Raw genomic sequence first — 16,306 nt, forward strand, 5'->3', positions numbered from 1 at the left:
CAAGACTCAAGACCAGGATCCAGTCACCCTACAACCAGGACAACACTCTTAAGTCAATGGAACCTAACAAAGTTGACAGAAGAAGATTGAGACCTTCACTGAGGCTTCTGAAAAGCCCACTGTTGATAGTGGGCTAGCAGATGTAACTATGATATGCACACCTGTCGAACATGCTGCAAAAGGAGATGCCCACAATTCCTTAGGTCCAGTCACTCACAAGGTCTTTACAGCTTCTGATGTCTCACACAAGATTTTTCCTAATATATGTATATTAAAATCATGCAGAAATATCCAATCTTCTTCCCCAAGGTTTATGTTGCCACTGGGACCTGTAGACTTCTAAATAACCTGACCAGATAGTTGCCAGACAAAGAACTAGAAAGAGAAGTTTGCTTTGTAATAAAGAATGCGTGGTTTGTGTTCAATCTAAGGCAGTATATGCATGTATAAACAGAGATCAAAGCATGGCAATAAGAAATACACACAAAAAAAGTAAACAAGCAATCAAAACAACAGCAAAACAGAACAAAACAATCAAACAAAAAAGCAGGAAGGAGTGGATGACATGACAAGCAAAAACTGCAAGATGTAAGAAATAAGGGTCAACATATGGTGGACTAGTCTGAACCTTGACAAAAGAAAAAACAAGTGGTTTCACATCACAATTAAGAATTTATAAAGAGTGAAAAACAAGGATATGTGAGAGAAGAAAGAAAAAAAAAAAAAGAAAAAAAAATCTTCTGGCCTAACAACCTCAAGAAATGATGGAACTCAAAAAGCAAAGAAACAAACAAACAAAAGCCACAAAGATCTGAGAAACAACCCATGAACTTCAGAAAGAGCCTGTATACTGATATATCAGTTGGGATCAATCTCACTTAAATGTGTATCTGGTTAATGAGATGATATGCAAATTCCATGTGTCCTGTAGTCTTTGCTAAAGAAAAAAAAAAAAAAAAAAAAAAAAAAAAAGCTGTATGATTGGTAATATGCTTCATCATTCCAGTTATGCTTATGTCAGCCATGGTGAGACAAAATTTCCTTTCACCCTCATTGTGAGGGTTCTTTTGCCTGTTTCAAGCATCAGTTGCTGAGTGGACTAAAAGTATGTCCTCATTTAACTGGTCTAGCTGCTGAATGGTGGATGATCTTTCAACTGCTGGGCCAGGTCCATAGGTGATAATGATTCTGGAGCATAACAGGACCTGGAAGTGGGCTACTGAAGACCAAGCATGAACACCCAGTACTCTGACTTCACAGGAACCCTGTTAAGCTAACTCAGAGTGTATATTGTCCAACGGGCACTTGCCAGAGAATGGGGCCCTTCTTTCCAGTGGTTGAATGCTGCCCTTTGAGCAGGGATAAATCAGGGACATATGACTTGAATTTGTTTTATTAATTATCATTATTTATGTTAAGGGATCAATAGTGATCTTTCTAGTTTGCTGAACATAAAAAGAATCCTATTATTTTTGCTTTTGCAGTATAATAAAGCATTAAAATAATAATAATACTTTACTATTCAATGTTGATTTTCATGCATGCTTATTACTCTTTTTCAGGCAAAAATAAGGTAAGTGGGGGAAGAATGAGTTAGGTGACTTTTCATGCTGCACGTTTCCAATTCATATGGAGAGTTCACTAACACTAATTGCCTCCCTTACAAATCTCATAAGAATGCTCATAAATTTCACAGACACAATTCTCATCTTCAGAAAACATCAACCTTTCTAAAGCAAGCACCTTCAAAGGGCTCGATTTCAATGCTACAGGTGATCTTTTTCCACATCTGACTTCGGTGTGTACTTGCACAGTGGTAAAACTAAATCCACAGAAAAAAAATATTTATTACTGAAGTATTATTTCAATAATGATTCCATTATGATTGTACAGTATTTTACCATTCAGATTTTATTTGCTCATTGAAGTAGGATATCTTTTCCAATGAGTAAACCAAATGAAGCAAACAAACAGCCTATTGTTTGTTCTGACTTTTTTTTTTCCTCAATTGCAATGACCTTTACTGCCTTGAATCAATATTAAACAATGTTCCAACAATTTTAAGACTGAAGTGTTAATGATGTAAAAAAAGATACCCTCATAATAATGTTTGGGTGATAAAGAATACCACAGACTCAGTTCACCTATTCCACCAGCATTAATAAAACAGCAGGTCAACCACATTACTATTAAATTTGCACTTATATTTACATTGCTGTTATATACAATAATATTTTGCATGTTATTAAGGGACATTGTGAAGTTAAAGTTACTTCCATGAATTGATTTCCATCAGATTAAGATATACCCAAATAATGTTCACAACTTCTGATATTCAGAGTATGCATAACTTAATCACTATGCCCAGTCGGGCAGAAATTGAAGCTGTTTTTAGCCAGATATTTATAAACAGTAGTAGGAAACACTATTGCTACATGAGAATCCTAGATAATTTCTCTGCAGCTTTGAATACTTGTTGTTGTTGAAAAGGAAGTCTATCTGATGATGAGTTGGAGGGAAAAAGTACAAAATTAATGTAGAACAACAGTAAGAGATGTGGGTTCAATCCCAGAACTACCAAAACAAATAAAAGACTCCAGGAAAGCATTGTTTTTTGACTAAGATCCATAGAAGAACATAGCAGTTGTGGCAAAGCATAAAGATCTCAAGGTGCCAACTAGTCCCCAGATCTTTTCTTTATCCTTGCCCCATTCTGCTGATTTTCTTGTATGTCCCATTAAATGAAGAAATGTTGAGAGTGATTCAACCCTTCTTTTAGACTTCAGGACTTTGCTATTCCTTCAGTCCATGTGGAGGTGTTTATAGTTCATTTCAATAAGACTACAACAACAAGTTTCAGGCCACTTATCTCCATCATTTATTTGTAGGCCCTCTAACTTAGGTTGGCCCCTATGCTTTGGCTCTCTGTAAAATCAAACAAGGAAGGGATGGGTATTATCAGAGATGTGGACACCCCTGTTCATCATCTATAAAAGGATTTGGCTGGACTTCTTTCCTAAGCATTTTCAGCCTATGAATCCAGACCCAAATATGGGTACTTAAAATCTAAAGGGATATGTGGACAATATTTGACTTGCCATTTTCTGTTTTGTCTGTTTGCAAAGAATGAAAAATTCTTTTAAACATGTGAGGTTTATTATTCTTATTGTCTTAAATAAAAATGCTGTGATTAGATTTTATTTGGAAGAATGTTGACAAGAAATCAATGCCAATACTTCAGCAACAGTGACCCTGAGAAAAAAGAAAATGGCCAGGAGGAGCACAATAGGACCTCATTAAACAAAATTTAATTTACAAGCTAGAAAAGGAGATTTAAAAAACAGGAATGAAGAACAAAGTTTTGAAATGCCCAATGTCTTTTCAGCTTTGTTTCAGTCAAACTTGTACATATCATGTGTGTTTGCACCCGGTAGCACTCACAGAAACATAAGAAGTGTTTGAAGAAGTGTTTGGACAATGCTCTAAGACATATGATCTGATTTTATTGGGTTGGGGACCCAGGACTTGGACTTGATGATCCTTGTGGATCCCTTCCAATTTGGATATTCTATGATTCTATGAAATATCCTACATGAATAGCAGGATCATTTGCAGAAATAAGGCATCTATGAGGCACAATCTTTACTACCCATTACTGAAAAGTAATTGGAAAATAAAACTAACCATCAGTTTCCATTTTGCAAACACATATTTTTGTTGATGGTTTCTTAAACAAGATGTTTAAAAACCCTCTTTCTAACCCTCTCCCTCCACAGCACCGCCAAAGACCTGGCTTGAAGCCAGTCCAACTGACTGAGAAAGGCACCAGTTTAGCAGACGTATTTCCCAGTGCAGAAGGTTATAGGAAGGATGTTCCACAGGGCAAATAAACAGGTGAGGTTCCACAAGACAGAGCATGTGTGCTGAATTTAATAATTCAAGTAGGTCTTGTTATAGCACAGACTGTGCTGGTTTCATCAAAGGGCCCAAAGATAATATTTCCCATCTGTGGAATTTTAATGAATAAATTCTGTTCATTTATGCTTCCTTCTCTTTTTGAAAAGACATAGGAAAAATATGTAACTTCTTTGTCAACACTGATTTCTCTTCATTTTCAGAAATGCAAAAACTAAAAAGCAATGGTCTCTTTTGAAATGCCAACAGCTGACACAGAGACTTGGATGCTGACAAGAATCAGGGTTGTGTGAGTTTGGGAGGTCAGCTGGTAGGTAGGTGGCTTAAATAATACAGCAGGACTGTCTACAAGCAGGAGGGAATCAGTGAAGACTAAGAAATCGAGTCCCCTTTTAAAAGAGATGAGTAGCCATGAACACTTCCATTATATTTTTGTACAACAGTACATATTTAAAGTGCTTTCAAAAAGCATTTCAGAAGTATAGCTAAATTCATCAACCAGTATTGTATAAACTATGAAATCAGAGATTCAGAGCACCTGTACTCTAGGTTAACCACTAGCTTGTTGGATGACCTTCAGAAAAGCACTTTGCATTTTGTTCATCTGTCAGCCACCCTCTAAAATGGCAATGCAAAGCATGGATTTATTCATAAGGATCGGTACATAAATGCTAGATGTTATTATTAATATTAGTATCTTTTAAAATCTTCCTTTGAGAATGCACAGTTTTTCTCTTTTGTCACTGTTAGTCTGTTAAACCATCTGATATAAACACAAGGAACTTCTGTTTTCATCTGTTTCTACTTTTAAGTTCACAATAACTTTTGAAAATAACATTTCATTGTCCTAAGTTTTTTGACCTGCAATTTTAATGCGTCATTTAGGCCAAACACTCTGACCGAAAAGAAGGGACTTTCTCTTAAGACTGCTATAATTGGTCCCATCCACTTCTGTGCCTCAACCCTTTCTCTGAGGTCTCATCCCTGCTGCAGAAACCACACAGCTTCTCTGAGACTACTACTGAAATGCTGCATGCTGCCAGCCAGAAAACAGAGGGAAACTTGCACCAATTTTATGTGGGTTGAGCAAGTTTTGGAAATGTTTCATCACTTTAAACTGCATTAAGTAAATCCCAGGAAACCCAAAATCTTAATTTAGTCCTCTTGGTTAAATGTGTAGGATCAGATGGAACTCATATAGCTTGAATATGGGCTTGGCACAGACAGAAGAAATCCAAAGATGTATAACTTGCATATGGAAAAGTAACAGCACTGGACCTTTAAATTTTTGCCTTAAAATGTAGAAATTCACAATGAAACTAGATGTTTGCATATGAATTACATTGAATGAATCCATCTGTCATTTTCAAAAAAAAAAAAAAAAAAAGGCAACAATTACCTTACAAAAACTATACTGAGTATGATGATATGTTAGGACTAAGAGTGATGATTAGACTTTAACAATTTTAGACAAATTACTTGAAGCACACATTTTTCCAATCAGTAAAGATAACACATTCAGCATGATCCACTGAAAGAAATTATTGGATCAGCAACAGAGGGATTCTTCAGGCAATCTTGGGGGAAAAGGGGACAGATCGTTTTGGTTTTATTTGCTACTGTTGAAGTTTGACAGAAGGATTAATTCATTTCTCATGCCCTGTAGACACGCCAATGAAACTGGATTATATACAAATACTCCACATTTTAGACAATGGAGATAAAATGATACAGCGTGGATTTACTGCATCTAGTCTGATATCTTGCATATCTCTTCCTAAACGTTTTTGTAAGTAGGAAGAAGGCTACAGAAGACCAATAAAAATAAGCTTGGAGTTTATAACAGAACAAAAATAAGCTTTGTGCTTGTAACAGCTTTCAACAGCTTTGTGCTGTTGAAAAAGGGAAGAACTGTTACATCAGCTTGCAAATGTCGAGTTGATAGGGATTAATTGTTTAGGTGGCAGGTTAGAGTACAAGTAAGAGTGTTAATCAGAGGAAACTAAGTAAGTGATCAGTCAAGTTTACTGTAAGAAAGAACATCCAAAGCACAAGATGTGTAGTAGATAACATCAAAATCTTTACATTTAGTGTTACAGGTACCTGCCAATCTCTTTTTAAACTTGCTTATATTTTAAAGTAGACATGTGAGAAAAAAATATAAGATCATAGTTATATACATTACAATCAATTGATAAATGTCTATCTGAATAGAGAGGCAAGAACTTTATGGATACAGATTTTTAAGAGAGAGCCTACTTTACATCAGGACATAAAAATATCCTGCATTATCCCCTGAGAAATTGACTGAATGTGACCTAGAGGGAGTTGTCCAGCTCTAATGTCTATGATTCACAATATATCATGCTTATGATCTTCTTACTTCTTGGGGGGGAAAAAAAAAAAAAAAAAAAAAAAAAAGATAAATGACAGTTCCAGTTCTTTTCCATTCCTGGTTTCAGTTACCATCCTCATAGCCACAATGTAATTGGATGCTGGAGCTACTTACTTAAATGTGGAGAGGAAGAAAACAGTCAGTTTGAAAGACTTGCAGGCAAATTCTATTCTCAGTTCCAACACAGCATACTATCAGTGCCATTTATTTTCTCTAAATTGCTTTAAACTAGTAAGTTTGTAAAAGAAAGCAGAATCTGTCCCCTCATGCTGAAGCCACAGTAGGGACTCCCCTGACCTGTGAACAAAATCCAACAGAAAGTTTTGTCCTAGTCCTTAGACGGGCATGCTCTGAGACGTATGAACTGAAATGCAGAGCAGATGTTCTTAAAAAAAAAAAAAAAAAAACACAGAGAGAGAGACAATTTTCATCAGATGCTTAAGTGGTGTAGAATCAAAACCAAAACAACAACAACAAAAACACAACGTGTACCAGGGCTTCTGTAACCAATTAAGAAAACAGATCACTGCTCCTGAGTCCAGCTCCCAAGCTGGAAGGAAAGGACATCCTCCATCATATAATTTGCAGAGTAAGTGGAAGACAGTGTCTGGTTCTCTGAGTAACTTTTTATTTTGTTTTTAGAGGGCAGATGAGAAAGAAATAGCTCTTACTTACACTGACCTCACTGACCATTTTGCTATTTAGAAGTCATTTTCCTCACTGGAGAATGGAAAAAATGCTATAGTAGTGTAAAACCTTTTTTTGAGGTTTTAAGTGTTACATTCTTTATATGAAAGGGCAGAGAGCTTGAAATAGAAAAAGAAGTTAAGATATTTTTAGTTCAGTTTACTCGGAATTAATCTGATTTAAATACACTGGTACTTTCTTGACTGAATTGAAACCTTATTATGATCTTGCGAATAATGTAAAGCATTGCATTAATTAACAATAATAAAAATTAGAATTCTCAGTAGTAAGAAAATGTAACTGACTTCAGCCATATGGGAAATAGTTAAAATCAAGCTTTGCTTTCAGTCACACAATAATATTAGATCAGTACAAACAAATTCTTTACTAATCGTTTTCAAATTTGTATAGAGGCACTGACTGCAAATCCAGATGGGACCATTGCAATTATCTAATCTAGCATCTAACACAGGCAAGAGACTTTCAAATAATATCCCAGCATCAAACACAAGATTGCCTGTTTAAGATAGAACAAGTCTTTAGGAAAGACGTCTGTTGTGTTGATAACATCTGTTGATGGAGAATCAGGGAAATCCTTATGCAATTTTTTCCAGAGGTAAATTAATAGTTGTTACTTCTTTGAAAATTTTAATCTGTCTTTTAGTTTTCATGATAAATACAACTAAAATATTAATTTCAAAGCCATATTAAAGGGAACTTTACCATTTTATAGCCAGATTCATCAATTTTCTCTTATTATTATTGCTAATACAATATTATTAATTCCACCACAGCATGGAGCAGACGATGCAATCAGTCTGGCTCCACATCACATAGGAATTCATGGAAAACTGAGTATTTAAGGTGAGCTTCAGCTCCAGATCCAGTCACTTATATTTATATGACTAAAATATGTACTCACATGCGAGCTGGGTGTCTCATGTCCACTACTATCAGTGGAGATTTGATGAATACAACCAGGGGAACTTGTTCTGCAGACACCTACGCTTAGTCGGGTCAACAGCTTTTGGCTCCAGAGACTGCACTGACTAGGTCCTAGTTCACATGACGTACGTAGTAGTGTTAGTCTGTGAGCTGACTTCCATTCCAGGAGATCAGTTACAAAAACACAAGATTTAGATGCTCTAGATTACCCAAGCCATTTACAAAGGGTTGGCAGTTGTGACACTGACCTCCATCCAGACGGAAAACCATGCTCTACCTTTGGACATCTGAATCCTCTGAGTGAACAATTGAATTAAGCCCATAATTTCTTAGTTGCTATATTCACTCCAAGCCAATTTTAATTTTGTTAATTGTTTTCTTTTTAATTAAAATCAGAAGAATGCAAAACATACCTGGCAAACATCGTAGTGCTCAAAGAGAGACAGCAAACCAATATCACTGCGGCTTGTGATGCCTTTCAAGATCGTAATATTTCCATTTCCAGAATTCAGCTCTATCACATCATTGAAAACATTGGACACAGCTTTGCCAGTCAAAAGCAAGTTCACTAATTCCTGTTTATGACATTAAAAAAAAAAAAAAAAAAAAAAAAAGTTAACTATCTTGTCTGTACCAGACATTAGTACAAGCTTAATTCAGTGTTGATAAAGTTACACATAAAATCACAGAATGGGTTGGGTTGGAAGGGACTTCCAGGCTGCCCGCAACTCCATCCAGCCTGGCCTTGGGCACTGCCAGGGATGGGGCAGCCACAGCTCCTCTGGGTGGCCTGGACCAGGGCCTCATCAGTCTCAGAGTGAAGAATTTCCTCCTAACATCTAATCTAAATCTCTTCTCTTTTAGTTTGAAACCATTCCCCCAGTCCTATCACTAACTGACCATGTAAGAAGTTGCTCTTCATCTTTTTTATAAGCTCTTTTTAGGTAACAAAAGGCCACTATAGGGTATTCTCAGACCATTCTCTTCTCCAGGCTGAACAATTACAGCGCTCTCAGCCTGTCTTTGTAGGAGAGGTGCATCCTCATGGCCTTCCTCTGGATGTGCTTCAACATATCCACATCCTTCTTGTTCTAGAGCTCCCAGGCCTGGATACAAGACTCCAAGTGGATCCTCACAAGAGCAGAGCACCTGCCTCCCTCCACTTGCTACCCTCTCCTCTGGTGATGTAGCCCAGGATGCAGTGGCCCTTCTGGGCTGCAAGCACACACTGCTGGCTCATGACAAGCTTTTTTCCACCAAAACCCCCGAATCCTTCTCTGCAGAGCTGCTCTCAATGTGTTCTTCACCCCCTATGTACTCATGGCTGGGATCGCCCCAACACAGGTGCAACACCTTGCACTTGGACTTGGACCTCATTAGGTTCACATGGGCCCACTTCTCAAGCTCATCCTGGTCCCTCTGGATGGCATCCCATCCAATTTGCAGATTAGTGTTTTTGTTTAACTTAAAATGTTATGGTGTCCCTTTTTCTGTACAATGAAAGTTACAACATGAATGATATCAATTAAAAGCTCTACACTACTATCCCAATACTTCTGCATGTGCATAGTAATGTGTTTTGCACATTGGACAAGACTTGTTAAAAGATTTTCTTGCCAGGGTGTATGTGTGTGTGTATTTGCACACATGCATGTGCATGAAGCTCAAGGAACAATGACACCAAACATTTTGCATAGCATAAGAGCCAGAAAGGGTCAACTAGGACATAACAGCAAATAACATATGTAGCAGCATATGTTAGTCTGCTGATATGTAGCAGCAGACTGTGGTACAGCAACGAATGAATGGTTAGCTTCAGCTAACCACTAATAAATAACATATGGCAAGAAACATGAAGGAAAATAAGAATATAGTTTCCAGAAGAAAAAAATAAAAATAAAATATTATGCCCTAAAACATGACTAACACTGTTATTGTCAGTTTGGACTTGATGTTTGACTTTAGAAATAACTGCACACAGTTATATCCCAATGTTTCTCCTGGAGGACTCCCCAAAGTTTACAGGTTTTTACTGATGCTTATGGGACTTCCAAGACCCCAAGTGATGTTCCACCACCTGTTTGAGGAATCACCATGTAACCACAGCATAAAAGTCTTGTATTGATAGTAAAAGAGAAGAACATGAAGCTTGCCTTTTTTCAGCCAGAATGGCAGTACATTTAATGGCTGTCACCATATTCAGACCACATTACTTATGCCCATGTCACAGTTTTCAGGTAATCCATGTCCCAGAATTTTGTGATCTACATTCCACCTTCAGTGTTTTCAACCAGATGGACACCTCTGCAGGCCTAGAGCCAGGCAGTAGGAGACATTTGGTACAGGGCATGAGCTAGAATTAGACTACATAAAGTTATGAGCCTAAGTGATAGACAGCAATTCAGAATCCTTATTTTCAAGCACCACGTGTCTATCGGATACAGCTATAATCAATGAGTCTCCAGTTTGAAGCACCAGTTAGCTTTAGTCAGCATCAGCTGTTGGCTGAGCAAGGGCTCGTTTATGGAGGAGCTGTACAGTGGGACATGGAACCTTGATCACTCTTCTGAAATGCAGGAAGGAAACACAGGTTTCAGTTTCAGTGGCATTACAACATTGAAACCAACTAGGGATTTCAAAGGGGCAGATGAGGGGAGTAGAGGTAGATTCAGACCAGGAAAAAAAAAAAAAAAAAAAAAAAAAAAGCAGAGACTCTGAAAGCAAAAACAACAGTCTGCCAAAGTGAAGTGCAAGGATAAACAATAAAGACGAAGATGCTTAACATTCTGGGGAAATGCTAAAGAAATGCTATCTCTTCCCAGAGGTCAGTTCACAGCTCTCTGCGCAGAGTCATACGATATCTCCAAGACTTCATGTTTAACTTACCTGAGTACAATAGCCATGGCTGCCGATCAAACGGTTCGTAAGCACATCAAAATCATTGCGCACCCTGAAAAGAGTAGGGAATACTTAAGCCCAATTGCTTCTTTTCATTTGACTTAAAAATCTCTAAATCTTGTGGAAAAATGCTGTTTCCCAAGTATGAATAGAACTTTACATTTTGGAATTCTTTTAAGCTGAATTTTCACACAGGGAAAAAAGACTATCAACTAGACCTGTAGCAAGCAGAATTTAATTACAGCTAGACTGAGGAACACAGCTGTAGAGGAAAGGAGAAACCGTTCTTGCACAAGGTAGAACTTTAAAAGTCAGAACTACTGACCATTTGTCTTACAGAATGAGCTAGATAAAATGTTCTCACAGATACATGCATTTGTTATTCCTGTCATTAACTCTTGGGGTATATCCACAGACTGAAGACAATATTATCTATGCTTTATATTCTCAATGAAAAGGCTCCAGGTGTACACTTATAATACTGCCACGTGGTTCCTTCTATTTTATGACACCAAAGTCCATGAAATTGCATCACTGATAATTATGGAGTACTATCTCTCAAAGCCAAGTTCCCTCTCCTATAACTCCTGGAATAATTCAGTTAGTGATCGGTTGGTGCCCTAAAACAAAATTTGAAGAAGGAAAGCAGAAAGAAAGAGAATGCTTTGTTTTGTGATAAAGCAACAGTTGAATTGATCTGGTTACACTAGAGCTACCTTGAATTTTTCTTTCAACATGGCATGCTCTGTTAAAAAATTCATTTTTTAAGTAAAAAGCCGGGATATCTCTGCATTTACTGTCTTCATCCCAAATATTACAAAATTATTTTTCACCTGGGATTTATGTGAGTGACAAAATTGGAATGTTATGTATAACTTTCAAGATCTCCAGCCCTAATGATCCTTAGAGTCATTAAAATTTGTCATAGCCATCAAATCACACCAATTCCCCTTTTATTTTTAATTTGAAAGATAATTTACAAGTTAGTCTCAATAATAAAAAAGTTTTATAATAGCATCTCTTGCTAGTGGGAAATCAAAGAAATGGCCACAGAAAGCATGCCTGTGATATGGAAAAGTCTCTCATGCAACATTGTGAGGAATAGATGGGATAATAATAATCTTTGGATTTCAGCCATTTTTTAGTTTGAGAAACAGTTTCATCTTGAAAATGCTGTTGCCTTGTTTGAAATGAGTAGACTATACAATATGCGTCAGTTAGGGACGATGGGACATACGAGAAAGACAATAGGAGGAAGTTCTAATTTCATCTGTAGGTACAAACAATATGGGAGCTGAGGTGTATCTCAGATTTTTAAGAAGAAACACATCTGCCTTTCAAATCATCTCTGCTGATGAGGAAACAAACATCAGGCATATAGCTAGAAGATTTACACCTATTCTAAATCATTTTAAGATTATTATCCATACCTCCCAAAGACTTACAAACTTCAATGCAGGTGTATTCATTGTGTTACAATAAAAGGCATCAGCTTTTCAGAAGTGGAAGTACCCTTTGTGTATTGTAAACACACCAGGTAACTACAACAATGTGTTTTGTTTTCTGCTGGACTGTGAAGAGATTCATTGATGACAAGCAAATATGAAGCATTTGTCCATTCTGGTATCTTGGCTACCAGGTGTGAAACCAAATACAGCAAATAAATTGTTACCACTAATTCTACTTTGTCCCTGCGTGGAAATTTCCATTTATCACTTTATAATCACATTGAAACAGAAAACCCCATTAATTTTAAGCCATGAGACTTTTAAGAATCCTGGTCATCCTCAGTACATAAGTCTAAGTGGAGTGAGGTACAAGTACGTTGACTGCTGGCTCATAATGGTGGTCATTGCCTCAACTGGTAATATTGTAGTCTTTGAAACTACTCAATTAGAAAACAGGATATGATTTTGAAAATGAAGAAATATATGAAATTGAACGTATGTAAGCACTGCCTTCAATAGGAAGATGTTCTTGAGCCAGTTCTTTAGCCAGTTCATAATCAAAAGAGTGATAATGAGATCTGCTAAATTTCAGATCAGTACATAAGATCTCACATGACATTCACCTTCTCAGATTAACATAGTAATGGACATAAAGGCTTGCTTTCAACTTTTACTATGTTTCAGTTTTTGCCCTGACATTCCTTCAGCTACTGAATTCTCCACTCAGTGGTGATTGAACTGTCCAGCTTTTCTGATGCATTGACAAAAATGTAGACATATTTTATATGTTTGTAGAACCTAAAAAACATGGCAGAACTAATCTCCATGTAGTTTAATTAATTTGGTACTTTTTTTTTTTTATTTATTTTAGATTCAAATAGTGAGATATTTACATCATAGGGCATAACTTTTTCATCATTCAGTTTGCAACCAGATTTTTTCTTTTTCAGTATGTATTCAATATATAATGTAATAACTACATAAATAATAAATAACTTTATAGTAATATAATATAATGTGTTTTCTTATATAATATTTATATTTTCGCATTATTTTTATATAAAACTAGTGTGTGTTATTATGTGGCAAAGCCAAAAATGCATAGGTGGCTTTGGAGCCAGCAGCTGGGGCAATCTTATCATGACAGAAATCAATCAAAAACACTTAATCTGAAATGTATGTATTTTTTTATGGTTTCTAATGCTGATAGTTTTAGAATGCCTGATACAGTCTTTCCAAAAATACATGTATGATCATATATTGTAAATTTCATTTTCTTCATGTTCCTGTTGATGATTCTGTGTTAATATTCAGCCCCGATGAAACTGCTAATCAGAAGTTAAAAAATCACAGAAGAAAAAAAAACACTGAAAGATTTTTTATAAAAACAAAAACAACACAAAATCAACTAATGTATTTACGGAGGGTTTAAAGTACTGGAGATGTATAGATGTTCTGAGTCAACCCTTCCGCAGGTCTGAACTGTGACATAACATGCTGACATCAAGGCAGCTGTGACAGTTCCTATTAGTCAGAAATTTGCCTCATGTTTTCAACACACTCATCCATTCTGGGATATACACATTAAAAAAAAATAAATAAAATTCTTCTAAGAGCTTAGGACAGGTGAAGAAAAATAGCATACTTAGATGAAACTGTAAAAGCAGTATAAGCCTTAGCACTGATAGCGTGTTGATAAAATAAATTATTGTGAATTGTAGCACTCTAGTGAAGTTTTGAAGTGTATATATACAAATCCAAAACATAAACGTTTTGAGCACTGTAATCAGATGAACTTTTTCTAAATAACACCAAGTTAGATAAATAAAACATTTTAAAAATGCTTCATACACACTAATTTACTATGTATTTCCAGGAAAACCCTTGCCAAGTCTTTAATGGAGAACATCTGAACATTGCATATTAAATACAAAAGGCAGAGACAAACTTAACAGTAGGAAGAGTTCCAGCCTATCACTAAATGAGCTGGTTAATGCTAGTTATTTTAACTTAGATATCATTCAGATTGATAGCAACTTAGAACACAGCAAAATGAAATAATATAAAACAAAAAAATGGTGCGTTTAAGTAAGTGTTAGCTGTTTTAAAGCCTTTAACTCTGTGGCAAAGCTGTAATTGAGAATTGGTGACCTCACTTTGTTCATGGCAACAGACAGCTATATTAACAAACACACAATTACAAGTCTACTCCCAAAATAGAATTTGGGTTGGGAGGGAGAAAAACTCCTCTTCAAGCACAAGGATTTCAAATAATTACAATGGGGATGTGGAAAATGACAGGATGGGTGACTGGCTTATTGTGTAAATGTTCCTTTTTTTTTTTTTTTTTTTTTTTTTAATACTGGCACACTGCAAAGGTTATAAACGAATGCTTAAAAAAGAAGGGAAGAGCTTCTCTGTTAAAAATAAATAAATAAATTCTGTTTGGGATGCAAACCAATAAAAGCAAGGAAGTGGTTTCAGTTCTTCATTTATCACTTTTTTCACATGCCTGATAATTTCACAAAGTTCTTGAAATATACACGTACAATCATGCGCATTTAATTCATCAGCTCTGCTGCTACAGGGTGCTTACACCCTACAAGAAGTATTTATGTTTCAGAGGGATAGGTCTAATGCAGAAAGTGATTAAGCAATTGGCATATTCAACACATCATTCAATTTTTCAGAATAAATTACCTTTCTTATTGAATGCAACACGTCCCTCTGAGCTGAGCACATTATGGAAAGATCTTAAACTAGGATTTTTTTAACCATAGTGACCTTATATTTAGCAAATGGAGCTGAACAGTACATAGTATAAAAGGAGGCTCGCTGAAATTTGGCAAAAATGTGACCATATTTTCATTACTGCTCTACTTTTTAATAGAATCAGACTTCTATTTTGCCTCTTTGGAGACTTTTTTAAAAAATACACCTTATATCCCTAAAATCAAAAGTATTCATTTCTGAAAGGATTTAATTTCCTCCAGGAGAGGGAAAAAACAAGACTGGGAAGATGACAAAGCTAATTTGTCACTTAGGGATGGGCTATTTTTTTATATCTAAAGATGAACATGTCTTCAGCTAATCATTCTTGGCTTCTTTACATTTCAGTATGTGGAAAAAAAAAAAAAAAAAAAGTAGTAAATCCTGAAGTAATTTACAAGACCTTCTAAATAATGTTCAGAGCAGAGGAAGAAACTACTGGGAAATGTCTTTTCCATGTCTGACGAATGTGAAGAGAGCCTACCACGATTTGGGTATGACCATCTAATTGTTACATAATGAGGTCTGGAAAGATAAATCATACTCACGAATACGTCAGCATTGCAGACAGACTGAGTATATATTTTTGGTTTACAAGCTGAGAAATACAGTTGCTATAGAAATAACGTCTCATAGCTAGCTTTGACAAAACTGTCCTTGCTCAGACAAGCCAACTAAATTCAATGCATGAACAGCCACTTTCGAATAGTAAGTTTGATTCAGGTTTTAACTTGACAATGACAGGAATTGAACATTTTGATTCTTGAGTTTACTGGAAGCATGCAAAAGATGACTTCACAGACAGAATAGATGAGTTCATCTCATGGTAAGTTGAGCTTTACAAAGATAGAGTGAAACCAGAAAGAGTTCAGAGGGCCAGAAGAAATCCTGTCAAATGGACCAGCTTCCCTATGAGAAGTGACTGTACAGACCATATACAGACAACTTACAGCCATAGCTACAAAAGGACACAACTGATGTATTACAACAGAGGATCAAACATTTCTCAATTATAAGGAAATGAATAAAGAACGCGTGCTCAGCACTTTTCATAACATGAACTAGGCAACACTCTTTAGACTTAACAGGCAAGCTGTTCAAGCTAAAAAAAGGAAAAACTCTATCACACTGCACATAACTACATTGGGGAACTCATTGCCACAGGATGTTCTGGAGGCCAAAAGAATAAAAGGGTTCAAAAAGGGTTTAGACAAATTCATGGAGGATAGGTTCATCAAGGGCTAATAAA

The 16,306-nt window shown here is 36.2% G+C and overlaps 1 protein-coding gene across 2 annotated transcripts in view; it reads right to left on the reverse strand.

Annotated features, from left to right (window-relative positions):
• Positions 1-16,306, reverse strand: part of MINDY4 (MINDY lysine 48 deubiquitinase 4) — an 80,433-nt gene that overhangs the window by 15,589 nt on the left and 48,538 nt on the right. For both annotated transcript variants that reach the window (XM_032182083.1, XM_032182084.1), the window contains 2 exons: positions 10,829-10,892; positions 8,356-8,517 (listed from right to left, as the gene is read on the reverse strand). In XM_032182083.1, coding sequence (XP_032037974.1) covers positions 8,356-8,517; positions 10,829-10,892 — 226 coding nt within the window. The remainder of the gene's footprint in view (positions 1-8,355; positions 8,518-10,828; positions 10,893-16,306) is intronic.

Source organism: Aythya fuligula, chromosome 2, assembly GCF_009819795.1.
Source record: "Aythya fuligula isolate bAytFul2 chromosome 2, bAytFul2.pri, whole genome shotgun sequence".
Lineage (NCBI taxonomy): Eukaryota > Metazoa > Chordata > Aves > Anseriformes > Anatidae > Aythya > Aythya fuligula.